We start from the raw sequence: 13,276 nt of genomic DNA on the forward strand, positions 1-13,276 counted from the left end.
ACAATATCTGGATTTTCTTTCTTTATGTAATCTCTTAATTCTAATTTACTTGATAAAACCCCGTCTATGTTCGTATACATCATTTTTAGTCTTTTGCCTTTATCATTTTTAGTTAAACTTGTTCCACTTTTTTCTCTTCCTTCTCGTTTATATACCAATTCCTTATCCTGTCTCCTAGAATTCTCCAAAAAAATGCCTTCTCCTCTTCTGACCTTTCATTATTCTTTTCCCTTACTGCTGCTGCCAGTTCATTGTATCTCTTGCTTTCTTCCTCATTTCTATTTTTCTTTATATAGATATCCTTGCAGCCTTCTGTTTCTCTAAGTTTTGTTGTCTTATATAATATTTCTTCTGTTGCTGCTTGTGATTTTAGTATTTTAATTGGTCTCGTTTTTCTTTCTTGATATGGTCCAATTCTGTTTATTTCTTCTACTTCCTCTTCCAAGTTCTGCCTATCTTCGTTTAGATTCTTCAGTAGGTCTTTGACTAATTTCATTTTTTTTTTTCTATATTTTATATTTTTTCTGTGTGTGTGTGTGTGTGTGTGTGTGTGTGTGTGTGTGTGTGTGTGTGTGTGTGTGTGTGTGTGTGTATTTACCTAGTTGTATTTACCTAGTTGTAGTTTTACAGGGCCTGGGCTTTATGCTCGTGTGGTCCCGTCTCCATATCTACACTTATCCAATTTTTCTTTAAAACTATGTACACTCTTTGCTGATACCACTTCCTCACTCAAACTGTTCCAAGTCTCAACACATCTTTGGGAAACTAAATTTTTAACATCTCTCAGACATCGTCCCTTCCTTAGTTTCTTACTATGCGATCTTGTGCTTCTAAAGTCATATTCTTCTCTCAGGATCAGTTTCTCATTATCCACTTCATCCATTCCGTTAATCAATTTATAAACTTGTATCAGATCCCTCTCTCTTCTCTGCTCCAAGGTTGGTAGATCCATTGCCTTTAGTCTCTCCTCATATGCCATCCCTTTAAATTCTGGAACCATTCTTGTAGCCATTTTTGTAGTCTCTAATTTTCTTATGTGTTTCTTTTATGGGAGTCCACACAACTCCTGCATATTCCAATCTAGGTCTTATTTTAGTACTTATCAATTTCTTCATCATTTCCTTGTCCATATAGTGAAATGCTACTCCAATATTCCTTAGCAAATTATACGCCTCTCTGAAAATTCTATCAATATGGCTAACCGGTTGATTATTTTCTTCCATTGTCACTCCCAAGTCCTTTTCCTTTTTACTTTTTCTAGTTCTACTCCATCTCCCATCTTATAGATTCCCACTGGTCGTCTTTCACTTTTTCCCATTTCCATGACATGGCTTTTGTCCACATTGAATTCCATCTCCCATTTTTGCTCCATTTCCAGATCTTGTTTAAGTCTTCCTGTAGTATTTCACAATCCTCTTTTGTTTAATGACTCTGCACAGTTTCGCATCGTCCGCAAACAGATTTATGTAGCTGTTCACTCCTCTGGCATGTCATTTATATATACGAGAAAAGTATTGGTGCCAATACTGACCCCTGTGGCACTCCGCTGTCTACTGTTCTCCACTTGGACTTCATATCTTTAACTATCGTCCTTATTTCTCTCCCATTAAGTAATTCTTCATCCATCTCAATGTGCTTCCTTTTAAGCCACCCTTCTCCTCTAACTTCCATAGTAATCTTTCATGTGGCACTTTATCAAAAGCCTTTTTTAGATCTAAATAAATACAGTCAACCCATCCTCTCTCTCTTGTACTTTATCAACTATTCTAGAGTAGAAACTCAATAAATTTGTCACACATGACCGACCTTTTCTAAAACCAAATTGGCTATTTGATAATATTTTGTTGTCTTCAAGAAACTCGATCCATTGCTTCTTTATTACTTTTTCACACATCTTGCATATTACACTAGTTAGTGATACCGGTCTGTAATTTAAAGGTTCTTCCTTCCTTCCGCTCTTATATATGGGAACCACCTCAGCTCTTTTCCACTCCACTGGCACTGTTCCATTTTCTATTGAGCATTTTATGATGTTGTATATTGGACTTGCTAGTTCTTCCCTACATTCTTTCAGTATTCTGCCTGAGACTTCATCCGGTCCCATTGCCTTTTCCTCATCCAATTCCGTCATCAACTTTTTATTTCAAGCTTGGTTACTTTAATCTCTTTCATATAGACAGTCTCTATTACCCTGTGGTCTTTCAAATTTGGATTCCTTAGTAAAGACCTCATGAAATTTACTATTTAACAGTTCTGCCATACTTTTGGGTCTTCCACCATTCCGTTTTCTCCTTTTAACCTTTCTATTGTTTCTTTTTGTCTTATTTTTCCATTTATGAATCTGTAGAACAATTTTGGTTGTTCCTTACATTTTTCGACAATGTCCTTTTCATAGTTCTTTTCTTCTTCCTTTCTCACCTTAGCATATTCATTTCTTGCTGTTTTGAAGTTTTCCTTATTTTCTGGATTTCTGTTTCTTCTCCACCTTTTCCATGCTCCATCTCGTTTCTCCTTTGCCCTAGCACATCTTGCATTAAACCAATCTTTCTTTCCTTCTTCTTTAGGTCTATATTTGGAACATATTCCTGACCCCAGTTTTGTATATTTCCAAAAATAAGTTATATTTCTCTTGAACCGTTAATGAGTTTTCCATCTCCTCCCAGTTTACGTTTTAAAATAGTTCTTGAGATTCTCAATATCAGCCTTTCTGTAATTTAATCGGTCTCCTTTGTATGATTCATCTCTATCTTCCTTTCCTTCTTCTATATCCATCTCTAATATTACATGGTCACTCTTTCCCAATGGGCACTTGTATCTTATATCATCGTTAATTGGTATATCCCTTGTAAAAACTAGGTCTAATCTTGCCGGCTCATCGTTTCCTCTGAATCTTGTGTTTTCCTTTACTCTTTGGACCATCAAATTATCTATCATTAGGTTCAGGAATCTATCTCCCAGGCATCTTCCCCATACCACTTTCATAATTTTCCCAGTCTACCTCCTTACAGTTGAAATCTCCTATCAATATCACTTTTCTCCTTTCCTTAATGATTCTTGTAAGACTCCTTATTGTGTCATCTATCATGTCTCTATATTCTTGGTTAGTCCATGAGTTTGTTTTGGTGGCACATATGTTCCAATGATTGTTAACTCCTTTTGTTAATATGCATCTTAACATACAGTATTTCTGATTTTCCTTCCCAAACTCCACTTGATTTACCACTATCTCCTTCCTTAACATCATCATGACTCCTCCTCCTCCTTTACCCACTCTGTCTCTCCTCCATATATTATACCTTTTATCTATGTCTATTTTATTGCCTCATTTAACTTTGTTTCCACCAGGCATACAATATCTGGTTCTTCTTTCTTTATGTAATCTCTTAATTCTAATTTACTAGATAAAATCCCATCTATGTTTGTATACATCATTTTAATCTCTTGTTCTTATCATTTTTAGTTAAACTTGCTCCATTCTTTTCTCTTCTTTCTCTTTTATATACCATTTCCTTATCCTGTCTCCTATAATTCTCCAAAAATGCCTTCTCCCTCCTCTGACCTTTCATTATTTTTTCTCTTGCTTCTGCCACCAGTTCATTGTGTCTCTTCCTTTCCTCCTCGTTTCTATTTTTCTTTATATATATATCTTTTTGCAACCTTCTGTTTCTCTGAGTTTCGTTTTTCTATATAGTACTTCTTCTGCTGCTGCTTGTGATTTTAGTAATATCTTAATTGGTCTCACTGTTCCTTCTTGATATGGTCCCATTCTATGGATTTCTTCTACTTCCTCTTCTAAGTTCTGTCTATCCTCGTCATTCAGATGTTTTAGTAGGTCTTTACTGATTTCATTTCGTCTTTTTCCTTCTTGGTCTATATTTAACATTTTTTCTTTCAGTCCAAAAATAATTACACTCTTCTTTTTTCCGCAATTTCTCTTACTAAATTTTCTTTTTCTTGAGGACTCCTATCATTTTGCTTGTCATATTTTCATCTCTTTCTTTTAACTGTTCTTGAAATACTTCTTGAAATGATTCCTTGTCTTTCTTATCTTGGATTCTCCATGCTTGTACTTCTTTTTAATCACGTCTTGTACTCTTTCTTCTTCTTTGTTAACTAGATCTTTTAGCTTTTCTTTTTCTTTCTCGGCTTTACCGAGTCCTTCTTCCATCAATTTCTTATAGTTCGCTATTTGGACTTTTAATTCTTCATTTTCGGTTCTTAGCCTAGTTTCGTTTTCTTCCACTCTTTTATCCTTTCTTTCAATTTCTGGAGCTCTTTATCCTGTTCTTCATTCTCTTTCATTCCCATACTCTCCTTTATCAATTTATCTAATTTACGTTCGATAGTTAAGACTCTATCAAATAGTGAAGTTTGCGCCGTATCAAAGCCTTCAAATTCTCCTCCTCCCTCACCAACATTGTCATCATCAGCTTTCATTCTTTCCCTTGTCACATACCTGCATTTAGATGGAATATCTTTCTCACTCATTATTATTTAACACTGTATTCATGAAAGGAAAATGAGTCCACACTTATCGCCCAGGCCACTGTAAACCCAAACAAAGGTAGTGAAGATCAGCTGATTCTCGGAGCGACGGTATCGCGTCCTTCCTCTGCTGCGTCTGTGTGTGTGTGTGTGTGTTACCTTTGTATTTACCTAGTTGTAGTTTTACAGGGCCTGGGCTTTATGCTCGTGTGGCCCGTCTCCATATCTACACTTATCCAATCTTACTTTAAAAGTGTGCACACTCGTTGCAGACACTACTTCTTCATCTAAACTGTTCCACGTCTCAATACATCTCTGGAAACTATATTTTTAATATCTCTCAGACATCTTCCCTTTCTCAGCTTTTTACTATGCGATCTTGTGCTTGGTGTCATATTCTTCTCTCAGGATCAGTTTCTCATTATCCACTTGGTCCATTCCGTTGATCAATTTATAGACTTGTATCAGGTCTCCTCTCTCTTCTTTGTTCCAAGGTTGGTAGATCCATAGCCTTTAGTCTCTCCTCATATGTCATCCCTTCAAGTTCTGGGACCATTCTTGTAGCCATTTTTGTAGCCTCCAATTTCCTTATGTGTTTCTTTTATGAGGGGTCCACACTACTCCTGCATATTCCAATCTGGGTCTTATTATAGTATTTATAAATTTCTTCATCATTTCTTTGTCCATGTAGTGAAATGCTACTCCAATATTCCTCAGCAAATTATATGTTTCTCTAAAGATTCTATCAATATGGCTTACTGGTTGATTGTTTTCTTCCATCGTCACTCCTAAGTCCTTTTCCTTTTTGACTTTCTCCAGTTCTACTCCATCTCCCATCTTATAGATTCCCACAGGTCATCTTTCACTCTTTCCCATTTCCATGACATGGCTTTTGTTCACATTGTGTGTGTGTGTGTGTGTGTGTGTGTGTGTGTGTGTGTGTGTGTGTGTGTGTGTGTGTGTGTGTGTGTGTGTGTGTGTGTGTGTATTTACCTAATTGTATTTACCTAATTGTAACATACGGGAAAAGAGCTATGCTCGTACTGTCCCGTCTCCATATCTACTAATGTCCAGCTTTTTCTTAAAATCATGAATATTCCTTGCGTTGACCACTTCCACGTCTAAACTATTCCATGCTTCCACCCTTCTATGAGGGAAGCTATATTTTTCACATCTCTCCTATAAGTGGCCATTTTAGTTTTTTCCCATGCCCTCTCGACATTCTTTCATTCCACATACACAGATCTTCCCTATCCATTTTTCCATGCCAATCATCACTCTGTATATTGCTATCAGGTCTCCCTTTCTCTTCTGTTTTCCAGGGTCGGAAGTTGCATTCTGTTCAGTCTGTCTTCATAAGTCAAATCTCTTAAGTCAGGCACCATTTTGTTGCAGCCCTCTGTACTTTCTCTAGTTTCCTTATGTGTTTCTTTAAGTTCGAGCCCACTGTATTGTTGCATATTCAAGCCTCGGTCTTATCATTGCAGTAATTATTTTCTTCATCATTTCTTCATCTAAATATACAAACGCCACTCTTATGTTCCTCAATAAGTTCAATACTTCTCCAATTATTTTGTTTATATGTCTCTCTGGCGATAGGTCATTGGTAATTGTCACCCCAAGGTCTTTTTCTTCATGACTGGTTTTATGTCTTCATTTCCTATCTTGTACATACTCCTGATTCTTCTTTCACTCTTGCCAAACTCTATTTTCTTGCATTTTGTCGTGTTGAACTCCATTTGCCATGTACAGCTCCATTTCCATATTCTGTCCAAGTCTTCCTGGAGTAGTTCGCAATCTTTGTCACATCTCACTTTTCTTAACAATTTTGCATCGTCTGCAAATAGGCTCACATAACTGGACACCCCATCCACCATGTCATTTATGTAGACCGCGAACATTACTGGTGCCAACACTGATCCCTGTGGAACTCCACTCTCCACCAAGCCCCATTCTGATGGTCTGTCCTTAATTATTGTTCTCATTTCTCTTCCTACCAAAAAGTCTTCCATCCATTTTAGTAAACTGCCATGCACTCCTCCTACCATTTCAAGTTTCCAGATCAGTCTCCGTGTGGTACCTTATCAAAGGCCTTTTTTAAATCCAGATATATTCCATCAGCCCAACCATCTCTTTCCTGTATTACATCTATCACCCTCGAATAGTAACATATCAGGTTTGTCGTGCATGAACGCCCTTTTCTAAAACCAAATTGACACTCACAAAGTATGTCATTTTTCTCCAAGAAGTCTGTCCATCTATTCTTCACCACCCTCTCACACATCTTAGCTACCACACTTGTAAGTGACACTGGTCTATAGTTCAATGGGTCTCTCTTGTTACCTGATTTATAGATTGGGACAATGTTAGCTCTTTTCCAGTCTTGGGGCACTACACCTTCCCTTAATGAGGCATCAATTACTTCACAAACTTTTTCTGCCAGTTGCTCCCTGCATTCTCTTAAAATCCATCCTGATACCCCATCAGGTCCCACAGCTTTTCTCACTTCTAAACTCCCCATCATATTCTTGATCTCCTCCACCGTTACTTGAAACTCCTTCATAATCCCTTTCTGTTCCATTACCAGTGGTTTGTCAAAAGCAGTCTCCTTTGTGAATACCTTCCGAAAGCATCCATTCATAGCCTCTGCCATTTCCCTGGGATCCTCACTGCATACTCCATTTACTTCTAAACTTTCAATACTTTCTCTATTTTTGATGTTGTTGTTCACATGTCTGTAAAAAAGCCTTGTGTGTGTGTGTGTGTGTGTGTGTGTGTGTGTGTGTGTGTGTGTGTGTGTGTGTGTGTGTGTGTGTGTGTGTGTGTGTGTGTGTGTGTGTGTGTGTGTGTGTGTGTGTGTGTGTGTGTGTGTGTGTGTGTGCCATCTAAGGATATGCATACCATTTTCTCTCTCTCTAGCAAGTCATATTTAGGTATGTGCATTTACTTACCCTCGATCACACATATCACAGAAGATCATCTTGTCTTCATCATCTGGATCATTGCAGGTAACACAAGTCTTACAGTCCATACACTGCCAGTTGTATGACTCAATCTTGGGCACCATCACCAGAGTCAGGTCAATGCATGTTGGGTGGCCTGAGTGAACAGAAAAGTTTGACATACAAGTACACAATACAGAGGAACATCTTACTAGGCTAAAGGTAGACATAAGTGGGATTCCTAAGTATTAATGTAACCTGATAAATGCAACTCAAAATTCCTGAAAGTTAGTGGTAATACATCCGGCTTTACAATAGCTTATAATGAGAGAGAGAGAGAGAGAGAGAGAGAGAGAGAGAGAGAGAGAGAGAGAGAGAGAGAGAGAGAGAGAGAGAGAGAGAGAGAGAGAGAGAGAGAGAGAGAGAGAGAGAGAGAGAGAGAGAGAGAGAGAGAGAGAGAGTGTTTTAATATACTAATAAATTGCCCCACTAATAATAAATCCTGACAAATTTTGAAGTTTACAGGACAGTTCAAGCATAATGTTAACAAAACTTGCTTTGTGATATATCATGGACTCACTTGCTGATTTGCAGCTGCCACAAATGATGAGAGGCTCAGGCTTGCCACCCTTGTTGCGGTTTTTGGTTCCATTACAAACTTTGCAGCGCGGTCCATCACCTCCCTTCTCCTCCTTTCCATTATCATCCAGCACAGTCCTGGGAAAAAAACCAGCACATTGAACATCAAATTCTGCTGTTGCCCATTACTTCTTGGACATTGAAGAGATAATTTCAAAAAGGACTTTAAGGATTCTTGGTCAGCCAGCACAACCAACACACCTCTGAGTATCACAGGTTTCATCCTCTGAGTCTGAGCTGCCACCATCAGAGCCCAGCTGGTCTGCAATGACTGGGGCTGACATAATGGTAGTCAAGGGCATGGTCTTCAGGGCCTGGGAGGAGTATCTGCATACAAAGAAACAAATGTGCCATCTATTAAACATAGTTCAGGCCACCCTACTATCTATCGCATCTTATTGAATCTTTACTGTAAGCTATATGATCAATTAGTTTTTTTTCTTATTCTGAGTTTCATTTTTCATATAAATCCTTTTATATTTAATTTTTGCTTTCTACTGAATTGTTTCCATGCATTGAATATATCTAGGGAAGTAAGGTACAGCATGTTCATACTCTCTGTAGTGGTTAGTGAACTGGCCAGGGAGGACAGCAACTGGATAAAAGCCAATTTTGGTATATTCAGACGGAAGTTTCTTTCCTCGGCCTACTGGCATCTGCAGTGTGAATGTCTGAAGATCAAAGCTATACCTGTAAAGTAAAAGCACATTTCAATCACTTCAAGGAGGGCAAGTTCATAAATGCTGAATAAAACCTGGTCCCTTTGAAGACACAGTATGACACGTAAAATGACGGTAGCAGAGATAATTAATGAACAACACACTTAAGCAAAGATATAACACTGAATAAACTCTTGGCAAAGTTGCTCCACTATTGCTATTCAATGATGCACACCTTGATACTTATAGATGCAGTGACAAACAGGTCAAGATTTACCTCCGTTCCTCTCTTTTCTCCTTGTTGAAATTAGCATTCCAGCGAGCAGCATCAGCAGCAGCCTTCCTCCCATACTCTTGCATCTTGGACTTATCAATGTTGGCCATGGAGTAGTTCACTGTACAAAAGAAAGATTTTAGCAACAGGTAAGATATTTACCAAATAGTGTTGCCATAGACAATTACAATTAATTTGACTGACATCCAATATAAGGGCACAGTTGATGAGGCAAGACATTTATAAACAGCTTTGGAGAACATGATAAAAGGTCAACAAATGATTTCAAATAATGTGTCCCAAACCATCAGAAGTATACAAAGTGTAATATAAACACAATTTTTATGGAGGAAGAAGATACTAATAAAGGTCAGATCAAATGTTCCCTCTTAATCATCAGACAACATAAGTATTTAAAGATACTGATGTATTTTGAGAAACAAAACTACTGGATATCCTTACCTTTCCCTCTTTCCCTCATTTCATTTTCCTTACGTTCCCGCAACAGACGTTGAAGTTCTTCAAACTTTGCAGGGAAGTCGTTAAACATAACATCCAAAACATCCTCACTTCTTACAGCTGTTAGTCCTGAAGAAAAGAAAATATTTCATGTTTTAAAAATACAAAATCAATTACATGCTTGGTAGAGGCAATATTTCTGGCAAATAGGCAAAAACAGAAGAATAAACTGTGATGAATGAAAACATAACACAATACACTCTTAAACAAACCTAAGTCACATGCCATGTCAGACACAAGGCCTTTTTCCTTAAGGTAGTCCCTTTCCTGCATGTCAATGGGCCGACGACGCAGGTCAGGATACCGTCGCTTGAAAGACATGATGCCCAGGTACTGTGAAATCTGTTCCTGAATAAAGTAGTGTTCCCCAACACCTTCCAGTGGCCACACATACTCAACCACCTTCTCTGCTGTGAACACCTCCGTGCTGCAGGGAGGCAAACAGTCTGTGAGGCTCTCTGAGATTATTATCTACCAATGCTTTAATTCCATATTTTATATTCCTACCTATAGTATGTTCATTGGTAACTGAGATTTGAAAAGCAAGCTATTTTCATAAGTTTGCCACTGATTGGATAAGTTCAAAGCAACCTACCAAACAAAACATTAAGTTCTTATTAAAAATTTTACTTGTATTATTTGTAGTTCTGTAAAAAAAAAAAAGCTGATTAAGATAATTTGAAAAGTTTAATTAGAAGGGTTTAACTGTGCTAGCTCAAACCCATGTGTTCTCAAATTAATAAAACATAATGTACCAAAGTAATATGGTATCTGGTTTCTAACTTTTTTGCTGTATCCTTTTAATGACTCCAGTATCCAAATAAAACATCAAATCCAAATTGATCACATGACAAACAAATAAGTCAATAAATTGGCATCAAGACACAAGAGGAAAGCAGCACACCTCTCTGGGACGATGACTTCACACCGGAACCTGCGCACTTCCCTCCTGGAAGCTGAACCCTGAGAGTCTTCATCCTGTAGCAGACTGTAGTCCATTCGTGTCTCCTCATCAAGCATTGAAGGGTCTGTGTTCAAATTTTCAAAAGTATTATGCTTCAATACAATATTCTTCATATATACAATAAAGAAAAAAACTTTGTCAAGAAATACAAAAGAGAGAGGCATCAGACACAAAGAGGTAAGAAAGAATTCTCCACCCAGAATCCCAAGTCTGTGTGAAGTGTTTATCTATGAATCTCTTACCTAAACAAATCAGATGGAAGATGAAGTTTTATAGTTGCAAATACAAAATATGGTTGGATTTCATTATTTGTGTCCATAAGCCTGAGTGCCACCTTTTTTCCCAAATTTAAAACAGTCTGCAATCTAGACCACTTCTATATCTGATTATGAAAATCTTACGAAATACTCCTTTCTGTGATACAATTGTTTTAAGAATTACCTCTTCATCATACTGTACCTGGTTTCTCCTTCATAAATTTCCCCCCTTCTCCTCTTGGTCTTTCATAGGATCTCTTCTTCTTCTTCCTCTTTCTTGATGGAGTTGATGACTCTTCATCTTCTTTACCATCATCCTTGTCTTTTTCTTGAATATCATTATCTTTTTTCTCACCTTCATCTTCTCCCACTTCTTCTCCTTCTCCTTCATGGCTGCCATCATCACCTTTTGCAATGCCAGAAAGGTCAAATGGCTGTGTTTTGGTGTTGCTTTCTTGTTCCAATTCCTGAGTTGCTTCTGTTTCCATTGGCTCTGCTTCTTCTTCCTGTAGCATGTCTTGTTCCTCCTCTTGCTCCTCTCTCTCCACCTGTGGCTGTGGAGAGGGACTCCTTGTCTGCTCACTCTTTCGTAACCTCTTCTCTTCCTGAATTTCATGGCTCTCCGCAGGCTCTTTAGTATCCTCTTCAAGAGATCTTTTTATTCCTTTTCCTTTACTCACATCTTTTCCATGAGGCATCAGCTCTTCTTCAGCAAGATTCACATCAAGATTTTCAGGTGATAATTTAGCAGCCTGTGTGGAATCCATGACAGAGGGAATATGTTCAGGTGGTGGATTCTCCATGGCATTCTCTATCATCTGCATTTCAGAAACAGTATCAGCACTTTCTTTAGGAACAGAAGCTTGTCCAGCATTTGCAAAGCTTTCCTGTTCTGTGTCTTGAGAGGATTTTTGCATGTGTGACTCGTTAACAAATTCAAGTGTATTCTCTGTCTCTTCATGGTTACTTTTCTTGAAATCCACTTCATCCTTCTTTGCATCTTGGGTCTTCTCATCAGAGGCAGTCACTAATTCTTCCTTGACATTTTCTTTTGCCAGACTTTCCAAATTTTCCACTTCACCTAAAAACAAGGTAATCATGAAATTTCTTCTGTAAAACAGTCAATAAATAAAACATGCCACATAATAAGACTGGAAAGTTTTACTTCCAGTGAAAAAAAAAAAATAATCAAGAAATTATTCAAAACATCCACCATCTTTGGTTGACATGACAAAAATCTAAACTAAACTACACAAACCAAACCATATACCACTACTAATATATCAGGGCATAATTATGTAATAGAACCACAAAATCTTAGATATTTACCTTTTGATTTTTGAGTACATACTACAGTACTAGTCTCTCCTTCCTGTGCAGGATGGGCTTGTGTAACACTGCCTTCCTCTGGTAAGACTGGAGTCTGGACTTTGCCCTTTTCTTCTTGGTCATTTTTCATCACCTCTGGAATGGCTGGTTCCTCCCCATCCATGGAGGCTAGGTCTGTGGTCAGAGTCATACCCGAACTAGCCTTGACAAGTGCTGCTGCCATGTTATCAACAGCTTCTGCTTCCTCCACATGAACCTGCTCAATGTCTGCTGCACCGGCAAGAGCATCAGCTGCTGCAGCCAACACTTCCCCTGGGGATACCAGAGAACTTTCCTGCTGGACTTCCTCTGGCAGCTTCTCAGATCCTGACTCTGTCGCTTCAACAAACTCGACAGTGCCTTCAACACGAGGTGCAGCTTCACCCACATTGTTTTCTGGATCATCTTGACCATTATCTTCTGAAGCTGAAACTTCAGCAGAGGATGAAGAGTAAGACACCAAAGATGAGAGTCCCTCAGAGAGCTTCACAGTACTTTCATTAAATGGTGCATCAACTAGCCCTGATTCACTGTCTTGAGGTGAAGTTCTTGATGATGCTTCTTTGACAGGGAATTCATCGGATTCTCCTATACCAGAATACGACTCACTAACAGTAAGCAATGCCTGACTTTGTTCAATGGCTTCATCATTATCAGCTTCAGATGCTAGAAGAGACATTACAGCAGCTTCAGTTTCTTCTAATTTATTCAAGTCTGTTTCATCTGCATTCATCGCATCCTGAGCAGCAGCAGATTCCTCCTCTGCTGACAGTGATGGAGGTGGCTCTGAGGGGTCCATGGTGGCTGCACCTGGGGATGAGTGGCATATGTAATACATGTACAGGCAACCCCGCTTAACGAAGGTTCACACAACGAAATTTCGCTACAATGAAGGTTTCCTTTTACTACCATCTGCTTGTTTAACGAACACCAAACTCACTTTAACAAAATTTTATCTAGGTAATTTTTTCCAAGTTTGAAAGCCCTGCCGTATCACGCAAGCCGACAGGCTTTTGAATACACCAGCGCCTCTCATGAACAAAACGCGCACCACTCACTCCCCTTGTTCAAAACAATAACAGCGTCAGCAGCAGCTCTTCTTCCCTCGCTCTACATGCCACCAAAACGCCCTAGCATTGCTAAGAAGTCTCTTACTATTGAAGTGAAGC

The 13,276-nt window shown here is 38.5% G+C and overlaps 1 protein-coding gene across 2 annotated transcripts in view; it reads right to left on the reverse strand.

Annotated features, from left to right (window-relative positions):
* The window catches only part of LOC123508380 (titin homolog), a 29,136-nt gene extending 16,201 nt beyond the window's left edge, over positions 1–12,935 (reverse strand). For both annotated transcript variants that reach the window (XM_045262081.1, XM_045262080.1), the window contains exons 1-10: positions 12,069–12,935; positions 10,942–11,820; positions 10,423–10,546; positions 9,731–9,945; positions 9,462–9,587; positions 9,003–9,120; positions 8,622–8,756; positions 8,268–8,393; positions 8,008–8,144; positions 7,437–7,584 (exon numbers count right to left, since the gene is read on the reverse strand). In XM_045262081.1, the coding sequence (XP_045118016.1) occupies positions 7,437–7,584; positions 8,008–8,144; positions 8,268–8,393; positions 8,622–8,756; positions 9,003–9,120; positions 9,462–9,587; positions 9,731–9,945; positions 10,423–10,546; positions 10,942–11,820; positions 12,069–12,906 (2,846 nt within the window). In that variant the 5' untranslated portion in view covers positions 12,907–12,935. The remainder of the gene's footprint in view (positions 1–7,436; positions 7,585–8,007; positions 8,145–8,267; positions 8,394–8,621; positions 8,757–9,002; positions 9,121–9,461; positions 9,588–9,730; positions 9,946–10,422; positions 10,547–10,941; positions 11,821–12,068) is intronic.
* Between the last annotated feature and the right edge of the window lie 341 nt (positions 12,936–13,276).

Source organism: Portunus trituberculatus, chromosome 24, assembly GCF_017591435.1.
Source record: "Portunus trituberculatus isolate SZX2019 chromosome 24, ASM1759143v1, whole genome shotgun sequence".
Lineage (NCBI taxonomy): Eukaryota > Metazoa > Arthropoda > Malacostraca > Decapoda > Portunidae > Portunus > Portunus trituberculatus.